General features: G+C 37.8%; 1 protein-coding gene across 6 annotated transcripts in view; it reads right to left on the reverse strand.

Moving 5' to 3' along the window:
- The window catches only part of PPP2R2C (protein phosphatase 2 regulatory subunit Bgamma), a 167,572-nt gene that overhangs the window by 59,384 nt on the left and 81,885 nt on the right, over nucleotides 1-26,303 (reverse strand). Inside the window, exons 1-2 of one of the 6 annotated variants that reach the window (XM_065735824.1) lie at nucleotides 25,164-25,242; nucleotides 18,303-18,456 (exon numbers count right to left, since the gene is read on the reverse strand). The exons of 4 other annotated variants lie outside the window; for them this stretch is intronic. In XM_065735824.1, the coding sequence (XP_065591896.1) occupies nucleotides 18,303-18,315 (13 nt within the window). In that variant the 5' untranslated portion in view covers nucleotides 18,316-18,456; nucleotides 25,164-25,242. Of the gene's footprint in view, nucleotides 1-18,302; nucleotides 18,457-25,163; nucleotides 25,314-26,303 lie in introns of those variants that run through there. One more of the 6 variants, XM_065735823.1, reaches the window with a different exon arrangement.

Consider the following 26,303-nt stretch of genomic DNA (forward strand, 5'->3'; position numbering starts at 1 on the left):
CCTAGATAGAGACAAAGCAGATTTCCTGTAAGCCTCCCTAGGTCAGGGGGCTTCGAAGTGAAGGGAGACAGCTCACCAATCTGCAGGCACCCTCCCCAGGGCCAAACAACCTAGGGCTGTATCATCGAAGAGCTGCTAATGTGCAGCCCACACAGCTAACATTTAGACTTATGAGCCCTCAATAAATGTGCAAGGCTCCTATCCCCACCCCCAAACCCTTGAAGATGTGCCTTGCAATCATCACTGGTTGTTAAAACAGGACACAGTAATTACTGCTGTGCTCTCGAAGCCAAGCAGCCTTTGCTGCAATACAGCAGTTCTGCGGCATGGGGCCAACTGAAGGCTCAGCTCTATTTTAATCCCACTATAATTATAAATGATAGATGTGCAGTTGAGACGCTGCTTTTGAATTTTTTGTTGGCATGAGGGTCTATTCATGCACTGCAAAGAGCACTGCAGAGAAATATCCGAGCTCGCACTAACTGAAAGCGGCATCAGAGCCGATATAACGTCAGCTCAGGGCTGAGCCTGCGACAGCACTGCTGGCAGGACACACCACTGTGCTCTGAGCTAAATACAAAACATACCTTTTCACCATCCTCCATTAAGCAACGTTGACATATCTATTAAACACAGAATAAAGAGAAAAGGTGTTGACAGGTTTCTCTGAGGCAAAGCAGTACAGAAACACGCTTATTAGGTGTTCAAAGGACTGTGATAAGGAGAAAGTCATCGCTCGAGCTAGAACCAGGGAACACATGCTGGAAAATTAGCCAAGGGGTGGCTGGGTGGAGAGGACTACTGCATCCCACAGGCGCTGCAATGAAGTGGGAAGACAGAGAGCCAGGCACAGCACTTCATCTTGGGAGAAGATGGCCCATTACAACAATATTTTTAGTTCACATTTTTACCCCTAAATTATGCAGTATTTATCAGAGGAAAACAAACAAACAAATACAAGATCTTTTACCTTGGAAAGCAATGTTGGTTGGAATAGGATTTCAGATCAAGTAGATGCAGCTTTTACTATAGCAGCCTCTTATGTACTTGCACATATGGTAGTTAATTCGAGATAGAGTTTTGCTTCTACATGTTTTTCACTAACTGGAAGGTCTAGTGCAATGCAATATCACACCAATGATACTGTTAAGTATTTCACAATGAAGTCAGTAAGAAGTCTGGTAATTATTTACGTCACATTCTCCAGATCATAGCTATTGCATGTTATTTTCTTTCCAAACACAAAGGCCTACAAGGAGCACAAGACATGAAGAAAGGGAACTATATCACTAATACTGTGATTCAAAGATAGGAAACAAATATGAGCAGAAACAAAATAATTTCCACAGGATTTCGTTAGTTGGAGATAACAAAATCAGCCTCCTAGATCTTGAAGGCGTGCCCCATAATACATGTCAGCTCAACAAATTTGTCTGTTAACTGTTCACATGTGGTCTTGATCCTCCTTATCTACAAGATAAGATGCAGACCTTCCAAAATAGTGAAGTATTTTTCAAACTTACAACCAATATGTAATGACATGTCTTGAATATGCTAAATAAATATTCAGACAAGGTGTTAGTCACATGGGAGGGAGGGATGCAAATTCCATCAATAAAATACAAAGCAATACATAGAATACAAAGAATATTCTGAGTTGGAATGAACCCACAAGGATCAGTGAGTCCAACTTCAGGCTCCAAATAGTACCACCCAAAATTAGACGGACACAGTGCAATAAAAATAAAATTTAAATAATATTAAATAAGAAGAGGAATCTGTTTGTATCAGAAAGGGAACTCTTATTTAAGTCTTCCACGGGTAAAATGGCTGCCTGAAGAAAGTAGTCAGGCCTTCAAATTTTTTACCAGTGTACTGCTTCTCCAGCCTCTGTGCTCCCACATTATTTAAGGCAAAAGAGAGTTTGCAGCAGGACATCAGGAAATAGAGGGACACTACTTTTGACTAAATGAACCTACTAGAGGTACAAGTTTGGAGGGAGAACCTGGCCTCATCAAGATACCTCGGGACAACCCACCTCCAAGTGCACTCACACAGGGAAGCAGAAGCAAGCAGAAAATCTACCTTTCCTAATGATATTGCACAGACCTAAGAGTTTCTTCCAACCTAAACCAGTTCTGGGAAACAACCTGCCACAAAAATCTAGACATCAAGAAGTCACACTCTTTTTCAGAACACTAGACAAATTAAAATGATTATCAGAAAGCCCCATTTGTGAAGGAATGCACTCACTGGTTGCACCTGAAGTTAATGCAAGCTAATGGAAGTTGAAAAGTCCTTCAAAAGATGTCAGAATAGTACCTGTCCAGCTGGAACTAAGAGCAGACTGACAGCATCAAAAATTCAGCATCAAACTATACAGGCTTACTGTCACCAGTATTTTATGATTTACTAGCCAGAAATAATAAAGTAATAAATGAAAGAGGCAAAAAAACTATACATAGCTAAGAGAAACTGCCTTGTACTAATTAGAAACAATGTGCAGTCTGATGACATTTTATAGACTTCAATTACCATACTCTGCAGGAAGGAGCTTTCAAACATCTATATGATGATTATTCTCCACTGGGATGTCATTTACAGTGCAAAGTATTGAAAATAGGGGCAAAAAAATCAATTAAAGTCTTTCTAAATGAGCATATTCTTGATCTAAGGGATTTGAACTTTTGTATGGAAACTGGCTTAAAAAAAGAGACAAACAAAAAAAAAAAGTAGCAAAACCCCTCATATCTGATTTGCACAAAATTTAACCTAGAGATCATTAAAATTATGTGGTTTTATATAACGTGAAAGAACAAAAGTGTAATATTAGAAGCCGGGCCTAACCAAGTAGCAACTAACAACAAGCTTTCCTTATTGAAGTTTTAATGTTAGTGTCCAGTATTCACTGGATGAGTAAAGACATGCACATACTAGGTAGGAATACAGAATCAGTTTTTATTGTTTCTAAACTGTTCTAGATACATATTTTCACGTTTACACAGAAAAACACTAATATGCAAAAGTAATAGGGAGATAAAAACATGATGCAATAGGCAATGAGAATGTCATTTTAACTGGTCAGTATTTAACATATTAGCACAGAGGATTAAGGATTTTACCCTGTACACAAGGGAATCTAGTATAATATCAAAAATCAAATTAATAGAGAAAATACAAATGTAAAAAATATGAAATTACCACTTTTAAATTTGAAAGTGGTAAAACTGTTTGAATGGCTAGGTTTTCTTTTCACATCTACTGATTTTCAGACTACAGGTCTGTTATCTCAGAGGATATGCTTGGGAGGTGTGCAAGAACAATGCTGAGTTTTTTAAGAGCATATGGGAAGGAATAGCAATGGTCAAGCCTGGAAAACAGCTAGAAAACATCCCAGGCACTGAACCAAGATCCATAATCATGGTAGCAAATTTGACAAGAGATAGCTGGACTGAACACATTCATGAGCATTTTGCAAAGACAGTAAGACAGATACAAGCTTTCCTCCTGGAGGCCAAATTTATTTGCCTTTCTAAGGATAGGTCAAAAAACTACCAACATGCTGTTGTACCTTAACAATATTTTAAAGTGCAAGCAAATGTGGATTGCAGAATCTTAGTGAAAAGCATGCTATTCCTGTGTTCTAAGGCTGTCTCCTAGTAATTAAGGAGGCACCAACCTAAATGTTGGCTTTGACCTTTAATGCTCTAAGCAAGCTGAAAATCCAGCTGAGAGATCATGTTTTCTGTGCACTTTCCCCCTCTTTCTTCTCCCCTTTCACTTTTCTAGTGATGATTAGAAAGAAGCTGACACTTGCCCTCTGACATTCTGCCATATGGTCAGACAGGAACTGGACCTATTAAATTCCCATTCAAACTTCTTCACAGTTCATTTCTCCTCTGTTGGGTACCTGTAGAGAAAACTAAGAGGACATCCCAGAAAAATGATTTTATGAAGCAGGCTACTACTCAGTTTTGAAGAAGGACACTACGCAGATGGCCAATTCTGAAATGATAGTGTGTTTTTAAGGCTAAGAAATGGAAAGCAGTCCAGAACAAAGGATGAGACCTCCACCGTCTGTGGTTAATCAAAGGTGAATTCTTTCACAACCCGTGGCTGTCACTGATGCTCTGGAAAAGGGAATTGCTCAATATATGTACTATCGCATACTCCATAGCATTAAAATAAAAGTCTGAATTTCACATAAAATTCAACGTAACTGGGCTAATGCAGACTGCCTGCAGCTGAATTTCAGCAGCACAGCAGTCTCAGATACTGTTCTGAGCAGGAGCAACTACTTAAATAAGTAGAACCAGCAAGTGGCCACATTCCCTATTGTTGGAAATAACAAAGCTGGAACACCTCTAACAGGCTACCTAGGGATTACCTCAACTAAATACAGCTTTGTTATCAGGAAAGAAAAGGATTTTTTTTTGCCTGACAGCACCATAAAAACTTTTGTTCATGTTGAATGACACGTGAGCAGAGATTGGTGTTCATAATTTTCTGCTGGTTGAAGATTCATTCTTGTTCCCAATGAATTAAATGAGGCAAAACTGCCATTGATTTCAGTCAGATTACCAGTAGAGCTTACAGACGCTAACCATCAGCACTTATTAATATGGAATTATCAGCATAAAACATATTGACTACTTGATCTAAATGCTTCATTCTCATTCATCAAAACACTTACTACAAATGAACAAAGACAGAAAACTAAGCCCAGACCAAAGGTCATGCTGAACTTTATAAATTGCAGGGACTGCTGATACCCATTAGTGTCACAGCAGCATAATGTGTACTGCACCCAATCCATCCAGCGTCCATAACACTAAGCAGAAAGCACACAGCAACCCCCACTCTGTTGCTCAGCTGTTCCAATTCTACATCAGCCAGCAATATCCTCCACCCTTCCACAAAAAAGAAAAAAAAAGAAAAAAATCCAAAAATCAATTCATACAACTGGCTGTTTAATTGCAGAGTACCTTTAAAAATAATAGCCAGTGTGAACTTGTGATTATAAACACAACAGCAAAAAGCTCTTAAACCCCATTAGTATTCTTCTTAACTTAAAAGAAATAATTAATGTACTACAAAGGAGAAAAAAAGTGGTAAAAATTCTGAATTTGATTATATGAATGGTATTCTATATACATTTAATTGCATAGCAGTAACACAACCACTTTCATTACTCTTTATAGCTTCAGATACCCATTAGCACAATCCCCAAGGTTCCTTGTGAATAATTAGATTAAGAGAAGGGGACTCTGATGAAACGCAATAGGATGTGGTACGTATGAAACAGCACATCCTGAATCCAGATGCTGACATGACAACATCATGAACAGCTAATTTGCACTTCCAAATTAATACCATCACGATGATAATATAAAAGAAAGATATGCATATAAAATGAGCTACAGAAAATGTTGAAAGGAATTGAGGTACTTGGATTATAAAAATACATCTTTTTGACATTTTCACACAGTTGCAAAGGTGTAAATAGACTGAGTGGCACACTCATGAATATAGCTCTACTTAAGCTGATTTATTAGGATTTAATCCACTACTTGGCAATACGTGAGCAAGCTGTTTATTAAATAGTTAAATCCACCAAACACATACAGCACTCACATAAACAGGTGAATAAATTTCACTACACTTCATTACACATCTGTTCCCGTTTGATGCACTTAATGTTTTCATATTGTTTGGTGCTTCTGATACATGAATCAGCAAGAAAATCAGCTGTGATATATATATATATCTATTAATTGTATCTACCTGGGACATAAAAGATACAAATTAATAAGATTTTAAAGGTATTTTAAAGCGAGTCAGATACTCCTGCAGCTCTCATGACTTGCCTACTTGCATTTCTGTATTTCTGACTAGTTAAGAAATCTCCTGAAATCCATTGAGCAAAAACCAAAGATACCATGATGGAAAGGGAAACTGTCTTCTTCCACTTCTGTGGTTCTCTTTCATGTGAAGTTTAAAATGCAAGTAAATGCTTACAAGGCAGGATCTACCATTTGCTACTCAAAAATGTCAACTCTAAGTGTCCCTCATCTCTCCACATTTTACAGCATGTAATGTAAATTTATCCTATTTGCCCTATGTATTTGAGAATACATCCTGTCAAAGAATAGCACGTTTGCCTGAAGGATTTTCAACTTCCAACAAGGGGTTTGACAAAAGCAGAAGGATAAGAGCAAAACAACAAAACACCAACAAGAGCTTTAATACTGGAAACATAATATTAAAGATTATAAAAAAAAACAACTTGTGCAAATGAAATCATTTGCAATTTTCTTATGACACAAGAGTTTTTGTTACATAAAAAAAACATATTTAAAGCTAATGATAACAACATTCTCCACATTAAGTACTTAACCCGTGAAGCATCAGCACATTACTGAGCAAGGAGGTCAACAGATTCACAAGACATGCATGCATTTATACACTCATCCACCATTGCACTAATTATGACTGATTATAACTGAGACAGTTTCAGAATAGTAAACGTTTTAACTTTGTAGGAAGTCAAAATGAAACATGCTATTTTTGTACATAATATTATGCATACTACTTCTATAACAGGATTTACATGCTGATCATTCATTCTAAAAAACATTTAGAAGAAGATTACACCTTCTTCCATACTGCATCCTACCAGTCTTGGCTTAGTGAGGTTGATCCAACACCGTTTAAATCACTAGGAGTTCCTTCCAGGGACTTCAAGGGAAAAAAATCACGACCACAGTCTATGGGTTGGATATGCTAGCAAAACCAAAAATCAAATAACCAGCAAGACACACGCAGCAAGGAAACATACATGAGGAATAAGTAAAAGCATTTATGTCAATAAGAAAGCATTTTCATAAGCTTTTGCTACTGCAGTCCTCATGCTTCCTGTACTTATCTGCCTTTTTTGTTACCTCTTGCTGTGCTGTCTAAGTAGTTAGATTCTGGTGGCAAGTTAATTTTAATCACCTATAAGGCTTCACACGCTCTTCTGGCACTGATGTGAGTAAATAACACAAGGTCTTTTATTTCGAAAAGACACAGCTAACTGTTCTTAATAGTGAGGTATGCTGTACTGATCCAAGCAGAAGGCAGCCTCAGTCAGTGTAGGACATTACTTCAAAGGCCAAAAATTTATATATATATATATATATGTATATATTTTTATATATAAAGCTCCTACATGTTATTGTGCAGCTCGTAAGTCTTCCCAGCATGAACACACATATCTACAGAACACCATGCCTAAACCCCAAGCTGTCATGCTGGAGGACTTCTCTGCACAGTGTGCCTGCCCCACAATCTGTTCTCTGTAGCAGCACTAAGACCTGCTTCTGAACTTGGTGCAAATGGATATTTGCATTCCCTTCTCTGCTTTACTGTATTTCTTCACAATGAGCTCAAAGGCTGGGAGTTCTGCCCCCAAAACATGCTACTTTTGAAATGATGATTTATGATGGTTTTTTTCAGATACTGTTCCACAGTTCCATCAGGCTATGCCTAGCACTTTACGTGCTGGTATGTACTGACTTAAATCCACACAATTTCAAATATCTTACTGCCAATTTTCCTGTGGAATGGCTCTTACATGAAATGTATTATAAAATCATTATATATACTAAAACTCACCAAAAAATCAGAGAATCATAGAAACTTTCAATGGCTTTTCAACTGCCCAGAGAGGTGGTAGATGCCTCATCCCTAGAGAGATAAAAGGTCAGGCTGGACAGGGCACAGAGCACCCTCGTGATGCTGTAGGTGTCCCTGCTCATTGAAGGGGAGTTGGGCTAGACAATCTTTAACGGTACCTTCCAACTGAAGTGATTCTATGATTCTCTGAATATTGAGGTTGGAGAAGACCACGGTGATCATCTAGTCCAGTCCAGTCCAGTCCTATCTACAATCTTTCAAAAATCCAAAAAGCACAGATAGGAACTTAGGATATCATCTCAAAACACTTAACTCTTGACATGAGAAAACACAGCCAAGAGGATTCTGTGAAATATTTTATTACTTGATTAGATACCAAAAAGAAATAACAGATAAAAATGCGTAAGCCCTAAACTCTCCAGTATTCTCAGATTACTGCTAGAGACTGATAGCCACATGGCTGAAGATCGCCTTTGGCAGAGGTGGGACACTCTATGGCATGGACCTAACTTTTAAACAAACCTCTTAAAGATATTTAAAGGTATTAACAACAGGAAGTTGGTTTTATTGCTACCTCTGTTACACCCCAGCTGTATTCACCTGCATGACTAGGAACTTCACAAAGGATTTATGCTGGATTTTTTTTTTAATATAAAGAAATAATTTACAGACAAGATCTGCAATAAAGGTCATTGTTCATTCCCCCTCACTGGGCTTTTTATTATCCTCATTAATACTGCTTTTCTGTCTACAGACTTTGAACTTTCAAGCGCTTTTTCATTTAAACTTTTCTCACCTGAATAGGCCCATGGGACTTATTTGAAGGGCAACACTAAATATCTGCACATAACTCTGTGGGATTTTTGTGCATGCATCTGGTCTGATTTGCAGTGATCATAACTGAATCTTTAACCATCCTTCTCTGGGAATCAATTAAACATACAACAAGAGAGATGCAAATTGGCATGAACTGGTGACAACACTTCAATCTGAGTGCATTCACACTTTTGTGGCATTGTAAGTTGTTACTAAAAGAAACCGTTGGGAATCTATATGATTAAATTCTTACTGAAGCCTCCATTTCTCTGCACCTAGATATTACAGTTGCCCAAATTTCATAGTCATTAAAGAGAGATGTGTCTAAATTACTGCAACTCTAGGTTACTGTGACATCTTGCCTTGATAATAACGCATGAATGTTACATTAAAAAAAAAACAACAACCCAAGCTAGAGGATGATTGTTGTGTCCACATCTGTTTAAAGCAAAGAACAGCTACTTCACAACTCTGCAGCTAGGTCTGGAATCTGAGGAAAAAGAAATATGTCAGCTGATGAATTACAAGCTTAATTACATCTGGGATAAGACATTTTAGAACCCAAAGGAAAAATGATTTGCTGAATGTCAGTATGCTCAGATGCCCACCAGTGAGCAGTCCCTCCTCTATCCCAAGGTTTCAGTGAAGACAACATACATGTCAACCACAGTAGAAGAAACACAAACTAATGAAAATGTGTGTAAGCTGTAATTACACTGTCTCAGTGAATGGCACTTGGGGTATTGTGAACAGATTGTACAAGTTAATTCACACAGGGCTTAATGAGGCATTCCCTGTTCTACAAACTTCACCACTTGATTTAATTAACCTTCATACCTATACACACACTACCTACCAATCATAAGTGTTGGAAAACCCTTAAATAAACTGCAGCGCTTTAGGGCTACATTAGTAAAGTAACAAAGGCTCAGCTTTATTCACTCCGTTGTCTCAAAAGTAAATCATAAGATTTGTACGTGGCAAATTTGGCCTTATATCAGCTATTCCAAATATAAGACCTAATTTCTTAGAATGAAATTGCAACAAAGCAGAATCAATATATTCACAAAAGAAAGGAAAAAAAACTTTCCTAGATTTAATAGAAGAGCCACGAAAATAATTTGGGGAACTCCACCTTGATGTTAAAATATGAGAGGATGCAGAACAAAATAGACAGTAGTCATACCTTAGTTTTGCAGGCAAAGCTTTGTACAAGGTAAGTGGTACTTTCTTGCTAACTTTAGAGAGTGAAACAAGTACCAAACACAGCCACTCATATGTCATTTCTTCCTATGAGTATAAATTCCTACTCAGGCTCTCCAAAACTCGAAGGCAGGTGAAGAAGTGAAAAAACTGCCCTGTCTGTTCTCCTTTGGGTAGGAACAAAGTGAAGAAAAAGAGGCAGGGAAACAGCAAAGTCTCATTTCCTCATTCTCCGCTAATGAAGGGCAGCTGAATCTGCTGCCCCTGCACCATAAGGGAACAAAGAATCAGAAGCGCACCTCAGAAAGCCACTTCAATGGCACAGGAACAGTCAGGGCTGCTCTTGGCAGGCAGAGCTCTGCTCAATTTACTTTGCAGAGCTTTAAAAATTGCATAAACAACAAAACAGAAGTGACACACTTTTTTCACTTCCCTCCTCAATTAAGGTTTACATAACACATTTAACATTTTACTTCATTTAAAGAAAAAATCAAGTTGAAATTACTTAAAGCACAAATCAGAAAAACACTCAATGCTGGCTTAGCATTAAATACGAGGCATTGGAGAAACATAACTATATCTTTCACAACAGCAAAGACTGAGGGAAAGCTACAGAGATAATTTATGTGAATCTCCAAAGTCATTTCAGTAGCATCTCTCATAAAAAATTAATCTGCAAAAGTTAGCAAGCATGACACAGAGAAGGGGAACCAGTGGAGTGGAGAGAAGTTGGCTGAGGGATAAAAGGGAAAGTTTGCCAGCCATGGGAGATGAGGAGTCTATTTGCATTTTAAAATTGAATAGCCATTTATTTGGTCCAGTCCTGAGGTCTTGCATTACGAGCAAAGAGAAGCAGAAAGATCTGCCTACACATCTACACAGCAACATGGATTATTACTTTAAACAGAACAAAATGAAAACGACATACAATAAAACAGAAAAAAGAATCAATAATAAAGCAAATGCATTTATGGTTACATTTTGTCCCCCCAGACAAGAGACTCCAAGGAGGGGGCAGGAAACTGTGTAATAGAGGCTATAAAACAGGATTTTGTATTAAACGAGAATTCAGTCAACCCTGACAACTTAAACAGAAGGTACCAAATCTGTCTTTTTACTTCAGTGGCGCTACGCTGTTCAGTTTGCAACAGAATCTCAACCAACATCAAAGTCATTTTGGCAAAAAGGATAATAGTAATTCTATTTATAATATATCCCTTCAAGGCACCTTGCAAGATCACTCAAGCAAATTAAAACACACTATGAAAATATTTAAAGCATTATAAACCGTATTTATTGTTTTGCACTCCCATAAAATCTGCAGTCAGTGCAAAGCATTTTGTTTCACACCATTTTATTGATGGAACCAAATGAACAAGTGTTTTGTGCAGAATATAACGAGAGGAGCAGCTAATCACACTCGCCTGCCTCCCTAAATTGATGCTAACTGCTCAAGGGCCAGCTTTTATTTTAGATATTCACTCAGCTCTTGGGCCCTGGCTGCCTGGTGGTCACTCAAACCTCAGTGTAACAGATACAGAAAGAAATACTGTGATGCCAGAAAGTGACATACTGCCGGGAGACCAGGGACACAGAGCAGAACAGATGACAGTGCTGTTGCTGTGGACTGTCACAGGGATTGTTTGGTAGGAATGTGGCTCAAGTACAGCGCTGCGGAATCACTTACTGACAATATTATATATCTTAGTGAATTATTACACCTAGATCGTCCCGCATCTTACTTGTTTTGTACAACAATCACAGGTGACACAAACAACAGGTATTTTGTTTTTCCTTAGACTCTTAAAAATCAGGGGTCATTGAACCAAGGAGCCCTTCATTTGCTTGTGCACCACAAAATCAGACCTCAATCTGCAACAGCCATATCTGTATCGTATGATTCTGTGATTCTGTGTATTCATGGCTCCAATGTTCAGTGGACTGGAGACGTTCTTATTCTGGCCTGCAATTTAACATGACACTTCAGAGCAAAATAAAGTAATAGACTTCAAAAACCTATTTATACTGCGTATGTCCCAAGGAGATACAGCTAATAACTAATTCATTTTACATCACACACATTTGAATGCAATATTAAAACTTCCCAGTTTCTTATCTGCACAGGAGAAAAGACCCCAGTGTGGCTTTCTTTAAAATAATTAAGGATTCTTTACCAAAACATTTTAATCAGACTAAGTCTCTACTGAAGTGTTTTCTTTCCGTGCCTCCTATCTGGTTCCTTAAGAAGTCCATGACTATTAAAGATTTGATAAAAGCAGTTTGCCAAGGTATTAATACAGTGCTAATTGTCCAAGATAATGCATTTGTTTATCGTACAGTTTTCTCCAAGTTGGATTAAAATTCAATACATTATTGGTTTTTATCAACAGGAAACAAATGCAAAATAATCCAGTGAGCAACACAACTGTGCTATCTGCATCCGAAGAGGATTTGATTTAGCATTCCATTCCAGAGAAAGAGATCAGCTAAGTTTTATCCAGTGGACTAGATAGCTGAATATTTTATTACAAATGATAAAGAATTAAACAACAGATAAGAAAGAAAGAGAAGGGTACACAGTACCTAAAAACATCATTTGAGTTTCCCTTGCACTGCAACTGTGGCAATAATGAAGAAGTAAACAGATACAAAGCTCAGTGCAATGATTGTCTTTGAACTATTCTACAATTTTTGTTTTCTTTTTCTGTTCTTCCGCATTCTGAGTGTTGTAACAGCTTGACTTCAGCGTGACCACCCTGAGAACTGTGTGGTTTCAGCAAATATTGGTGCCAAAGCTTAAATAAGTCTGCAGAAGATGCTGCAAGGAGACTCTCCGACAAGTAATTACTGTCATAAGTTCATAGGTTCATAAGGTTGGAAAGGACCTATAAGATCATCTAGTCCAACCATCCTCCTATCACTATCTCTACCCAACTACTAAATCAAATCCTTTAGCACCTCATCTAAACGCTTCTTGAACAGCGCTAGGGATGGTGCTTCAACCACCTCCCTAGGCAGGCCATTCCAGTGCCTGACCACTCTTTCAGAAAAAATGTTTCCTCAGGTCTAATCTAAATCTTCCCCAGCGCAACTTCTGGCCATTCCCTCTCGTCCTGTCAGGGGAATGCACCCTCGTGCTAGGAAAATAAGGGGCCTTGTGGACAGCAACTACAAATAAAACCACTGCAGACTGCCCTACGGCTCAAAAACCTAACAAACAATGATCCAGTATTTAGCCTGGCACTTCGCTTGCTTTACAATTAAAAGGTAAGTTTGTGTTAACAGGTTTTATGTTGAAACTGTAATTAACTGCTACAGAAAACAATATGAATTAACTCCACCACTTTGTAATCCGGTGCCCCTAGGGTCCATAGTTCTACTGAGTAGCATGGCAACATCCTAATTTACTTTAACCATGGCAGAAGCAGCATAAATCATTATTTTAAATGCACGTTAAACATAAAGGCATAACTGGATACAGTGAGCTTACACAGTTATTAATTTACATTAAAGGTTACATTAAAATGCTAGATACAACAGGGAAGAATACACGCACACATCCTGATGACAAAAACATAACTGCCTTTCTACTGAGCAATCTGCACCAGAAGTACATTATAGATGAATGCTCATTTTCAAATTTATCAGCCATAAAGTTTAATGGGTAAAACATCAGTAAGTATGTCCTAAATCCCTACACTTAAAAAAGAATACAAATCTCCTTCAGTAACCCCTCAGGGGCTGCAGGGTTTGGTATTTTTCCTCCTCAGTAGAGTATCAGAATAGCACTAGGAAGCAGTAACAAGGTGACAGCTGAACATCCAGGTACACGTTAAAGCCTCATCTAGACTGTAAGAGTAGAAAAAATCTTTTACAGTGAGAGTGGTGAGGCACTCAAACAGGTTATCTGGTGATGCCCTTGATGCTCCTTCCCTGGAGACTTCCAAGGCGAGACTGCATCAGGTGCTGGGCAACCTGATGGAGCTGTGGCATCCCTGCTCACTGAAGGAGAGCTGGACTAGATGGCCTTCAGAGGTCCCTTCCAACTCCAAGGTTTCTATGACTCTATGAGGTACTAGTTTATACTTGTGCATATTAATTTTCTCTGGGAAATGGAGAGGAATCAATGTGTGGTTTGCTCATTTTTACACTGTTGGAAGACTCCTGTGGTTTTCTTGTGTTTTCTGTTTGCTCCTTTCATCATCTTTCCTATCCCTGTTCTTTAGCCTCAATCATTGTATTAAGCAGAAAAGATGTATGTACAGAAATCAAAAAACCAATACATTAACTGCTAAGATTATTAAAGCAAAGTATGTAAATTATACTAACGACCCAGCAGGTACCAAGTTGCAAAGGGTACTTGTAAGCAGGCTTAAAAATAACTAATTTAAACTAAATAAATTAAAACAAAGTAAATAAGTTCTAGTTGTTTTTCAGAATTTGTATGACGTAGAACATGGTCAGACACCATGTTACACATTAACACGCAAACAACTTCTGAAGACAAAAATCAGCTTAGCTGTTCAGATTCCTAAATATACTTAGTTAAGAGTATAACCACAGCTATTCAAAGTGATTGCCATTTCTCAGTATTTAAAACTTTGAAGACATTGTGTGCTACCAGATGATTATACTGACTGTCTAACCATGACTTCTGCCGTTCAACTCAGAGGAAGATTCTTTTTTTGAAGCTAATATTTAAACTAATCTTCATTAATTGCTGCCCCACTGTCAACTAGTTACACTAACAAGTTAAGAGATAAAAACCCAAAACAGAAAAAAATCCTAAAAACAAATATCTAACAACATTGTTTAAAAGTTTTTCGCTGTTTCCTTCAAAAGTTGAAATTATTTATTTTCCCAGGGAAATTCCTGGTTATGCGCTTTTAACATTTTGTTAAAAAACAAGAAGAAAGAAAAGAAAAAGGACAATGCACAGGTATGTAAGCTTGTTAGTGATTAAACTTGCACATTTTAATGATGGAAAAACAAAGCACTGCATAATCAATCTAGAGGCATGTGACAGCATATCAGGCTTTTGGTACCTTTAATGATGCATTATCAGATAGGTCACATTAGCACCATCCCTGTAACAGAGAAAAGTGCAAATATCTCTTGAAGACTAAGCAGTGATCTCCTCATGAAGTGTATTTATAACCACTGCACTGCAAGGGCACACAGTTACCGATCATCCTGTCTCCCTATGATGTACCAATAGAAGCTCCTGATGTGCCAGTACATCAACTTGTCAGAAACAGCTACAGCAGCATTAAATAGCAGCACTGTGAGCAAGCAGTCAATGGAGTTGCAGTGCTGAGTGTACATAAAAGTTTAGATCAGTATGCTGCTGCTGAGGAAGCATCACTTTAGCTGCTGACCACGTCTGCTGTATTATTAGATGGCAATGTAGTGAGATAAAATGAACCACTGCAAAAGCAAATGCCACACAATACCGTATAATATACAGTTCTCAGAACAAAAAAGAATAACAACAGCCCTCTTCCCTGCCCATTGTTGTGGAGAACTGAAACCTCATTTTGAAATCCTTCAACTGTGCCAAATTCATGCTCCAGCTGTTAATTTCAATGGGATTTAAAGCTCTGCTATTCATAGTTTGCTGCCTCATTGTCCATTTAGCATCATCTCATCAATACATCAAATCTATCTGGTCCTTTTGTTAGAGACCTATAGTTACACAGGCTGCTCTTCAATGGATCAGACCTACCTTCTGTATTGCATGCTTGACTGTGTTAGAATGTTTTTTTTTGGCCCCATAAAATCTCTTCAATAGTTGAAAATGGAAAACAACTCTCCTGTTTTTCTCTCCATTGCTCTCCCTAAACTTCCTTTGCTATTTATTTCTTTATGCAGCAAGGTCTCTCTTAACTGTCTAACTAGCACAACCAGCTCTCTGCTAAACCAGCTTGTAGATTTCTTTCACTGAACTACTCAAATCCGCACCCCCTGTTACTTCCTTCCAATGATGTTTGTTGTCAGCCCTTGGTGCTGAGGAGCTGGCACTAAGGTGATCTTACTGTCATGATCTAACCCTAGCTTGTAACTAGCTGCAGCATGTCATATGCTATTACAAATGCTTTGTCATATAAGAAGACTTTTAAAATAAAGGAAAAGCAGCTGAATTAAGCTCTCAAAAAACAGTAACACAAGAAACTAATTTGCCATGACAGTTTGAAGATTATTTTATATAAATTTAATTCCTTCACTGAATTACTACTGAGTTAAAGTAAAACTCATTGTGATTCTACAGTTAAACATAAAAACAGCTAACTAAACACACGAGCAAATGTCCAACTTTCTCTACTATTTGCCTACTTCTCTTCAGTGTATGTTTTTCAATGTCCCTGGTATTTCTACATTCTATAATTACTACATTCTTTTCATTTATTAGCAGAATTTAAAAATTATTTCTTCTGTCTCTTATTACTGCTGCAGAACTGTAGTACCAGCAATCTGACATCCCATGGCAGCCCTTTTCTTGCTGCAGCATGTATTTAGAGGGAGCCTGGCTCATTCCCAATTCCTACAGCAGGCATTAAGCAGCAGTACCTTAACCCAAAGCCTATGGTTAGCTCTGATTTTTTTTTGTCAGCTCCCAGATATTCCATGCATGGTGTTCACACTGCTAATGAGAAACCTCTCACAAGGTCTTTCCTATTCAGAAGTTCTCTTGGCAGATTATTCCCATGGATTCCAAATGGAGGAGCATAATACTTTTGTAACTAAAACCACCATTAAATAATACCAAAATTTCCTTGAACAAAGAAAATGAATTTACTGTACCCAAGTGCTTTGACCTGCCAGCTGCTGAATAGGTAGTTACACAATAAGTCATAGAGACTTATCTCAGAACACTAAGGATGGAGAAGGATCGAAAGGACTCACGCTGACCACTACAGGCTGGCTGAATGTCATCAGAGATCGTATCATAACTCAAAAAGCTTATCTTTTGGCTCTGCTAATAACAGAAAAAATTACCTATTACCTGTATGCCAAAGGTTCAATCTATTGCTATTGATCGAAATGGCAGACATACACTTCAATTATTTGCTGTATTGTATTAATTAAACAGGAGAACGATGGGAGCTTTTCACTAGATTCTCGGCAAGAGCATGTATTTGAACAGAACTCTATTCAGAAAGATAACCATCTGTAGACCAGCTTTGCAAGCCTCAATCCCAGTGGCATTAGTACTTAAAATCTAATATTTTTTTTCCCAGACGAGAGAAAACAGATTTCATGTAGCAGCTTGAAAGCTGCATAGAGCTAGCAAATTTTCTGTGTGTGACCTACAGTCTTCATTACTGCAGTTGTGCTCCACAGGATCAGACCGGGATTGCTGTAGCATTTCCCTTAGCAAGATCCGAATGTTCACAAGAACCCAAATGTGCCAGCCAACCCAGCTTATGGACATCCACCCCAGATCCAGCTGCTCACCCAAGTCCATTATGCTTTAGGGAAAAAAACATTGGAAGATTTGGTATTTAGGCACCACACCAAAGTAAGGATAAAGCTCAACAATTGAAAGTGGAGGCAGGAAACAGCTGGAGCTCTTCATGCAGCGTGAAGAACTGAGAAGAAACAACCAGGAAACTTCCTCACCTCTACCTGAAGCCGAAAGCTGACAGCACTGAAGTTTTCCAATTCTATATCCAAACCAATCGAACTTTTAACAGCCTCCATGCAATTCGATTAATATTCAATGTCATGCTCAGATAAAACAAAAGTAGTAGTCTTAATTTTTAGATCTCATAGGCTATCTTAGCAAAAAAAAGAAAATAAAATATTCTAGTGGATAACCACAGGAATACCAGAGGAAACAAGTCCTTTAGCATACGAAATAATACCTCAAAAAACATCACAAAACTAGTAGCTATCTGTTATAATAAAGTCACCTCCTCTGTAGTTTAGAAGATACACAGGTAAGTAACAGCAGGTAACCCTATCTAAAAAAAAAGCAAAGAGGATTTCTAGCCTCAGAAAGTAGGCTGGTTGGCCCTAAGACTGTTTAGTCATTCCCACAGCTAAAGGAGACATCAGATATAGAAAAACCCTAATGGTTAACTATCACTTAACACAATAGTGATCTAATTTTTCTTTTGATATGAGGGGTTTACCTTACAGTCAACAGCTATGCTCTGTTAGAACACCATCTGTTTTCCTTTTACAATTGCTGAGTAAACAAATTAAATGAAAAATGTACATCAAAAAAGGAGCTAAATTTTGGTTTTGGTTTTTCACTTTTTTCTTTTTCACGTACAGTAAACCCATAAAAGTTGTCCTGCCAGCAGTCTCACTGCCTACCTGCCTCTAGAGATAAATCAGTAAATCACAGGAGTGGGTAAGTTTCCCATCAGGATGCAAACTTGTTAGCAGCTGGCAGCATCAAATGCCAGAGCCAAGCCAGAAGTCTCTTTCAATATATATATATATATATATATTTTTTTTAAGAGTACTTATAGCAGGATGCAGGTGATTAAGAGACAGTCCACAATAATGGGGACAAACCATACTGTTACAACTATCCAAAAAGCAACAGAATCAAGAGTGAAATAAAGTTCAAAAATTGTGAGTATTCATAACTGTACCTTGGTCTATCATTTGGAAGATAAAATTTATCAGTGCAAGCAGTGCAGCTTGTCTACTATATTTAGGGCTAAAACCAGATGGATTCAGTCATGGAAATCTGAGGATTCTAGATGCCACCAGTCGCCTTGCGCACAAGCTTCCTTATAGCTTTCCCTAAAAAACAAAGAAATTCAAGACAAAACAAAAAAAGGTGAAAATTTTCCTCATCTAAAGTTAATTTTTTCAAGCAGGAACAAAACTGTTGACCCCCGTAAGCAAGAAAGCACCTTGTTCTCTCAATCTCTTTCAATAACAGAAAAACAGCTTCTCAATGGATTTTCCCAAACTTATAAGACTGTAAATCAAAAGCTTCGGCCCGGAACTCACTAGCTCTTCTGCTCACTTCCACCAGCGGAATTTGCAGGCACACAAGTGAGTTTCCTGTCTCATACTCCTAATCCTAAGGAAGTAAGAATTATTTTTTGAATGATCAGGCAGGTACAATAGTTCCCTCCAGATCTAGGTAACTGGAAGCCCTTTGTAGAGCTATTGAAGGGATTCAGCTCAGATTCATCAATTCATCCACCACCAAAACACATTTAACAGAATGCTTGTTGAAGCAGGGTTTTAAGAAGAAATTAGCTGCTTCACTCAATAAATTTTTAAATGGACCCTACAGCATCAGTCTATAGGATCTAGAGAACAGGTGCCCTTTCTCTTTCACTGAAAGGCTGGATCTTCTTAATGAGAAATAAGTGGTAAGAAATGAATCAAATAACACAACCATTAAAAATAAAATGCTCTATTTCATAGAAACAAATTGTGTGTCTGTTATCAAAACAAAAGGAGACAAGGTTAAGGAACCCATTTTATTAATACTGATACTTAAACCAGAGAAGTGCATCCAAACTATCAATCCCTCATCCCAAGTCTGTACAGCATCAAAAAGAATAACTTTATGGAACCTTGTGGAAATATATTTCCCATTTCAATTTGTTTCTTTTAATCTTCTTCCAAAGCCTTTCTTTTCTAGAAGATATACTGAAAGGCAAATAGATTCAAAGACTGAATAGAAAAAATATATATACCATACATGGCAGGATGATTTCAATGCTTATTTACACATGCTTACATTTGCATTCATAGATTTTTGAAATCCAGAAAAATAAAATGCTGTACCAAATGATTCCTTTTTATGAAGGTAATTGTCATTATGTGAATTTAGTCCAGGCAGCAGCAGTTCATTCAACTTAAGTCACTCGGGGGTGTATCTGCACATTTCCTACTCATAGCAGAGTGTTCCTTCTACTTACATTCTTGCTATTAAAAGCAGCACTTCTCATAACTGGTGAGTGCAAATCAAACTGAAAGAATTATTTTGGTAAAAATAAAGCAAGTCCTATTGGCATGCAGACTTTCGCTGACTCCATCGTAATTTCCAAAACCAGTGGGGCTATGACAATTTACGCTGGCAGAGGACTGGTATATGTGACTGTGACTACTTGAAAAGATTCATTATTAGCAGTGAATAGCCTGTGAAATGTAAATAAAGCATCAAATAAAGCAAGCCAAGTCTTTGAGCAGCAGATCAACACAGTATTTATTTCTTTTAATAACTGAATTTAAATCCAATTCCCAATTTTTCCATTGCTCTTTCCTTAAAAAGACAGGGTTCTTCTAAGCGAAATCCCAACCCTTACAACTTGCCTTGAAAAAGGTGAGTGGCAAGTAGACCAAGGCAATTACTAGCACAGGGCAATTTCTAAGTGAAAGCAGTCAAGATGTGAAACCAAAAACTACTAAAATTACTATCTTGCATAAAACTTCTTGCAGTAGTATATAAATTGGATGGTCCCTGCAGAAAATCCTTTCAAGACTTTCAACACTTTTGTACACTTTATGGCTAAAGAATTGTGGATGTTCATCCTTTTTCAATAGGATCAGTGTATGTGGTGGCTGAGTAACAAGTTCATGTCTATATCATTTTGCCACCACTGCAAAAACTCACCTAAGCATTTATTGGCAGCATCATTTAAAGCCCCTCCAAGATTCAACTTCATCACTCAGCTACTATTCACAATCAAACCCTTGATAACTAGTTCACTCTCTTCCTACTCAGTGAGAGCAGAGGTACCAGTACTCATTGTCAGTGTGTCCCACTTCGGTGGGACATCACTGCCTCCACAGAGAAACATAAGGGGTCTAGAAAAGAAAAGAAAAGCTCTCGTGACTTAGGAGAATCTGCTATCCACTGGGCAAGGATATTATGCCAATATATTGTACTGAGTACCTATAAAGAATTCCTAGAACAAACTGGTTTTTTTTTCAAGCTATTTCCAAATTCAAATGTATGTTTTCACGCATCTGCCATGATCAGCTGCCTAGGTTTTTGATGGCCTTTGGTATACAGCATTCCCTTTTCAAGCATGATTTCTAGTGATTTCTAAATTGAAGTTATTTTATTTGTGGTATAGCCATGATTTCAAATAGACAAAGTTTCCTATTAAAGCAGCAGTATTTTCTGTTTGTCCTACGAATATAATTGTGAGCAGAGCAGGGAAGAAAACAAACCTATCTGCAAGAACATAAGTTTCTCAAAAACCTGTAGAAGGCCTTGAGACCACAGAAATCTGTCCTCCCTTTTTGGACAGTTACCTTCAGAATGTTTCTTCTGTGCAAGTAACTTGTCACATGACCTTGGATGAATGTGCTGACACATCAGCTCCATTGTGACACTCAAAGTCATTCTATGTTACATAGCAACATTCCAGAATTTTCTGATTAGCCAAATAGCACAAGACAAGCAGCAGAATCTAGTAATACACCAACAGCAGGTAACAGACTGCCAGAAATGTGCTACCATTTTGTAACAAAATGAAAAATGTGAGTACTGTGTGCTGCAGAGGAATCAAAAACGGCCACGGGATAAATACTTGGTAATTTTTAGCTGTGAATTACCAAAGCCTTCGGAGTGTAAAACAACATGCAGAAATTAGTCCACTGATTCAATTTTTATCATAATCCTGAAAATTTATCATTGTGACTACTATTATCAGCATTTAGTCATATAGCAGAAAATATACCATAAGCACTGACTGCTGTTGTTATTCTCTGAAAACTCATATTCTGCTGTTCTCTGAACCTCTGTAGACTGTCACACCAACAATAGCTGTTCCTTCGATTACGGCTCCGGCCTGTGTGACCGATTTCTTATTCTGGGCTGAATCACCACAAAAGCAAGCCGATTGGCTACATAAAATGCTGAATACCATAGCAACTGACTTGCAACCTTGCTAGCATGCAGGAAGGATTTTGTACTTGAACAAGAGCTACAAGTGAAAACACCAGGCTAATAGTAGACGTGATGTGTAACATCAGCAAAGCAATAGAACAAAAGTCATTTAACCTCTCCCTAATCTTTCCCCATTCGTACCCTTCAACTGCAAAGGGCAGCAGCAAATCTTCAGATTCTCATTAAATAAAGTGAACAAGAAAAAATGTGTGCTGTGTTATTGATTCAACATATAGATCTAGCCAGCACAGACTCTGCCAAAACAAACAGGATTAAATATTGAAAAATCAAGTCACAGAAACAGAGCGACAATAGATGCTGACCTTTAGTTTTAATTAATAATCTTATCACTCAATAATGGAAAAGATTTGAAGTTTCTAAAGAAACATCTCAATATATACTTAATACTACACTGCCCATGTTAATGGCTTCTTTTTGGAACACATCAAAGTAGTCAAGTCACTGCCAATAAAAACAATCACTTAATGACAACATCCTGTAAAAACTGCATCAGGTTTACAAGGAAAATATAGAAAACAGCATATTTCTCAAGAATAACAGCAAGCCTTCTGCTTAGGAAAGTGTAACATTCTTTCAGGCAGATGAAGCTCACTCCACTGCTCTTAGTGCATCGACTGAAAGGGAATTCAAAATCTACCATTAAGTAACGTACCAAGTCAAGAGGACCAAGTGCAAGACCTACAGTGCAGCTACCTACATTGCTTTTGAACCTGAGACATCTGAGTTAAGTACACAACTCTATATCAGCAGATTAAGCTACTTGACCACTGCAAGCAACACTGCCGCTGAGCTCTTACTGACATTGAGCGCTATGGGCCACCCACGCCAGTGAAAATCCAAACTCTTGTTTGCATTCAAATGAAGGGAGGGGCCTTTACCTTCCTGAATTGGAAAACACTGGCTACGAGTGAAATTAAGAAGGTTAAGGGAATGCTAACCTACTTTTTACTTGGCTCTGACAGAAAAAGGCCAAAAAATTCTTAAGATCCCTTGACCCTCAAATTCAGGCAGCCCGTCAGGGAGATTACAATCATAGGAAACACTTCCCTCAGAGAAGTGAGATGCAAATTAACAAATTGTTTTTTGGAGATAAATTCATTATACTGGAAAACTGCTTGACAAATTCAACTCATGTTGCTGAAATCAGGCACAGTTGTTTTGTTTTAAGCCACTGATGTCTAAGAACTCAGACATCAAATCAGCAGTTGAAAATAAACATCTGTGCTCAGTAAGTACGTAACTCCAGGTATATATGCATTTATAGTACGTAGGGTATATGTGCACTTTGTTACATGTCACTGATAAATATGCATCCAACTCAGAAAGTATGTATGCACCTTAAACAAAGGCCCTTCTTCTCAAAATGCAGGGTTGATGCTTTATTTTGAAGTTGCATTTTTATTTAATTCACACTCTGTTAAACAGGGCAGTATCCTCCAGTTTGATTCCAGCAGATCCTTGCCATTTTTCTATCTCAAATAGAAACAGGAAAAGCAATACAAAGAGAATTCTGTTCCCCTTGATTTTAAAAACACAGAAAAACTTCCAATGTTTCCCTTACCCACCACCTAAGAGCACTTGAAGGACAGATCATAACAGAGGGACAGCTCTTGCCCGTAAGTCCAGCCTTCGGAATGAGTTTCTCTGTTGAGTTTGTTTTGATAGGTCTTCGTTTTGTATGAAGTATGAAGTAAGGATATTTTTTCATTGAGCTTTTAGCTGGTAATTCACACAGAGTGAACAGCACTCATCTTTGGAAACATGTGAAATGGTCCTCTGTTCAGTACTACTCACACTTAAACACTTTGTTTAAAAAGGCACTATATATATACTGGAGACACTGACATGCAGCTGTAAATACAGCCCTTTCACATACAGGATCAAATTTTGGTTCTCAATGCCAATAACTTAATTAAAGTAAGTGATGATTTATTTTTATTATTTCCCAATAACATAGGAAATTTCCTCTGATGAGCTCATCTCTGATGTCAGAAACGAAGAGGAAAGACAGAACAGGCCAGAAGTATGTTTGTTCACACTCTGTTTCTAAACACACACAATCAGACTTGTCTATACAATATAGAAAACATAGAATAAGGACAATAAATTATTCTAACAGCAAAGGTCAGTCTAAGCTAGAGCTGGGATATGATTTTCTTCAACATCAGCACTGAAAGTATTTTTCCATGCACATAGGGACATGAAAGAAATGACAAAGATGCAGTACTGAAGCAGAGGTTCAGTGAAGGACATAACGATAAGGCCAGGAAATAAGTTCCTGAGACAGGACACGGAATGAAAAAGTACCCTAAATCACTAATGGTCAGACGATGGCTCCAGTTGTACTGTTCCAAAAACTCTGCCAGAGGGTAAGACATGCTCAAAAAGCCGGAGAGAATGCTGCTGTTACCCTACACCCACATAGCAGAAGGGCATCACTTAAGCAGAAATACTGATACTGTTCTTGTAATAATACTTATTATGATAAAACAGCAATTTCATAGAACTACTGAGGTTTTTGATTGGAAAAAAGTCAGCATATTTGCATGTTAGGCTAATTGATGAATCGCTGGAGGCAACTCATTAATACAAAGGAAATTCAAAGCTAAGGCAGTAGAACTTCTTCCTTTTAGTACATAGTATTGCTGATACAGCTACAGCCTATGAAAGTGTTTAAAAAAATACTAAACAAGGAGTATCTCAGCAGAAGCACAGTACGAAAGTATCTCTTTTTACAGTGATCACAAGAAAATACCCAAACCATCAAAATAGATATACAGCACAGTAACTCTTGTATTAGTACAATATTCTAACCTTTCTTTTGGTTCCTTCCAACAACATTTAGATTTCTGAGCTCAAAAGTGAGTTGACCTAGACAGTTGAAGGTGCTCCACGAACCAGGTAGTCTCAGAAGAAGCTTTATAGAATGAACAGTTTAAAAAACAGGTGGGAAGAAACACTAGCTCAAAGGCACATCGTCACTCTGAAAACTGACAGAATTCCCTGGCGCGACACACAAACATCAGCATCCCATAGAAGTATGTAATATAACCTCTGCTTATCCCATTATTAAAATGGTAAATCACAACAGTGAATTTAGCAAATTTGATCAAGGACAGCTGTAGAATTAGTGGGTATATATAGTAGAAAGTCAATGCTATTTCATGCAGTTTTCAACAGTCTAGTTAAAAGAAATTTACAAAACAGATGGCACGTACAACAGAGCTGCTCAGCAGGTGAGAGACAGAAAAAGAAACAATAAAAGAGAGAAAGGGCTACAAGCCTTTGATTTTATTGTAAATCTTTAGAGTTTGCATAATCTTTGGAAAATCTCAGACTCCAAGTAACAATGCTCTGTACATGCAGCATCCAGGTGTGCCACTTGCTCTAGGAGACAGTTGTTTTCAAAATCACTTTTATTCACTGCTTTCAAAGTGACACAATACAATCAAAGAACTGTAGACATCTTTATTACATTTGCTTTTTGTGGTTTCTGTAGTCCATTGTCATAAGGGCTCCCCTGCAACCAGCCATCTGGGATGAAAACTGAAGTGATAGGCACCCTTACCTCCAAGTCCATCTCCAGAATCAACCTCATAGATGCTCTCCCCTTCCATGTTGTCTGTACGGACACAGGAGAAAACAGGATCTCACAGGTGACTTGCTCAGGCTCCAGAAGGAAGCTGAATCCACCCACTCTGCAGCCAGCAAGTGTTATCTTTCAAACAAAAACATAAAAACAAAGCCATTGATCCACTTCAGCTATATAAAGGATATGTATAATACTTTGTATATATATATATATATATACACATACACACAAAGGGCCATTTCATTTCTCCCTTAGGGCCCTAACGTTTCAAAACTATTTGCCAGTTAGTTTTAAGTCCAATATCTCAGGACTTCATAACAAAATAGTATAAGCCCTCTAAACCATATAAAACATTTGCATCAGCCCAAATTCCAGAACTACACTGAGGTGAAAGCCTCGGCACAGATTCAGGCTCTTTCTCATATGGCTTGACATGACTAGAAGTGGGCAAAATGAAGCAATATACCTACCTATCTACAGGACTAGCTTTTCTCTGGCACTATAACGAGACCAAATAATATAGGGGTTACAAACAGCAGCACAGCCTGAAGGGGCACAGGTCATATGAGCTGGCAAATTAAATCTTAAGGAAAGACTATACTTAGGGTCAACTTGAAAAACAGGCAAAGAAAGCATCTCAGTTTAGCAATGAACTTCATTTGCAGATGAAGGTAAAGAAGAGTGCAAAGATGGGTGTGGACAAAAGAATAACATCCCTTTGTGTGTTTAAGAGAAAGATAATAAGGAAGCAGTATCTCTTTTCTCTGAACTGAGCCTGAGTAAATACTTGTTTTTCTACTGCGAGTTTTTAACACCTTTTAAACAAAAATCACTTTAAATTAATTTATTTAAAAAACAAACAGAAGTGCCAATGAGTCAGGAAGCATCCACACATCAGTGCCTTTGAGAACTGAGAGTCCAAAAGCAACTAAAACAGCATGGAGTTGCTAGAGTAGTTGTGAAGCAAGCGGAGAACTGTCACACATGGGATACTCATGACCCAGGCAGCTAAGCCAGGATGAGCTCCACCACTCATCCTCATGTGTAGGACTCTGAATCTGATTATTATTTAAACAAAAAGAAAAAAAAAAAAGAATTGGAAAAGCCATCCAGAAA

Source organism: Cyrtonyx montezumae, unplaced genomic scaffold (assembly GCF_038088225.1).
Source record: "Cyrtonyx montezumae isolate F1298 unplaced genomic scaffold, pur_monq_1.0 scaffold_2, whole genome shotgun sequence".
Taxonomy (NCBI): Eukaryota; Metazoa; Chordata; class Aves; order Galliformes; family Odontophoridae; genus Cyrtonyx; species Cyrtonyx montezumae.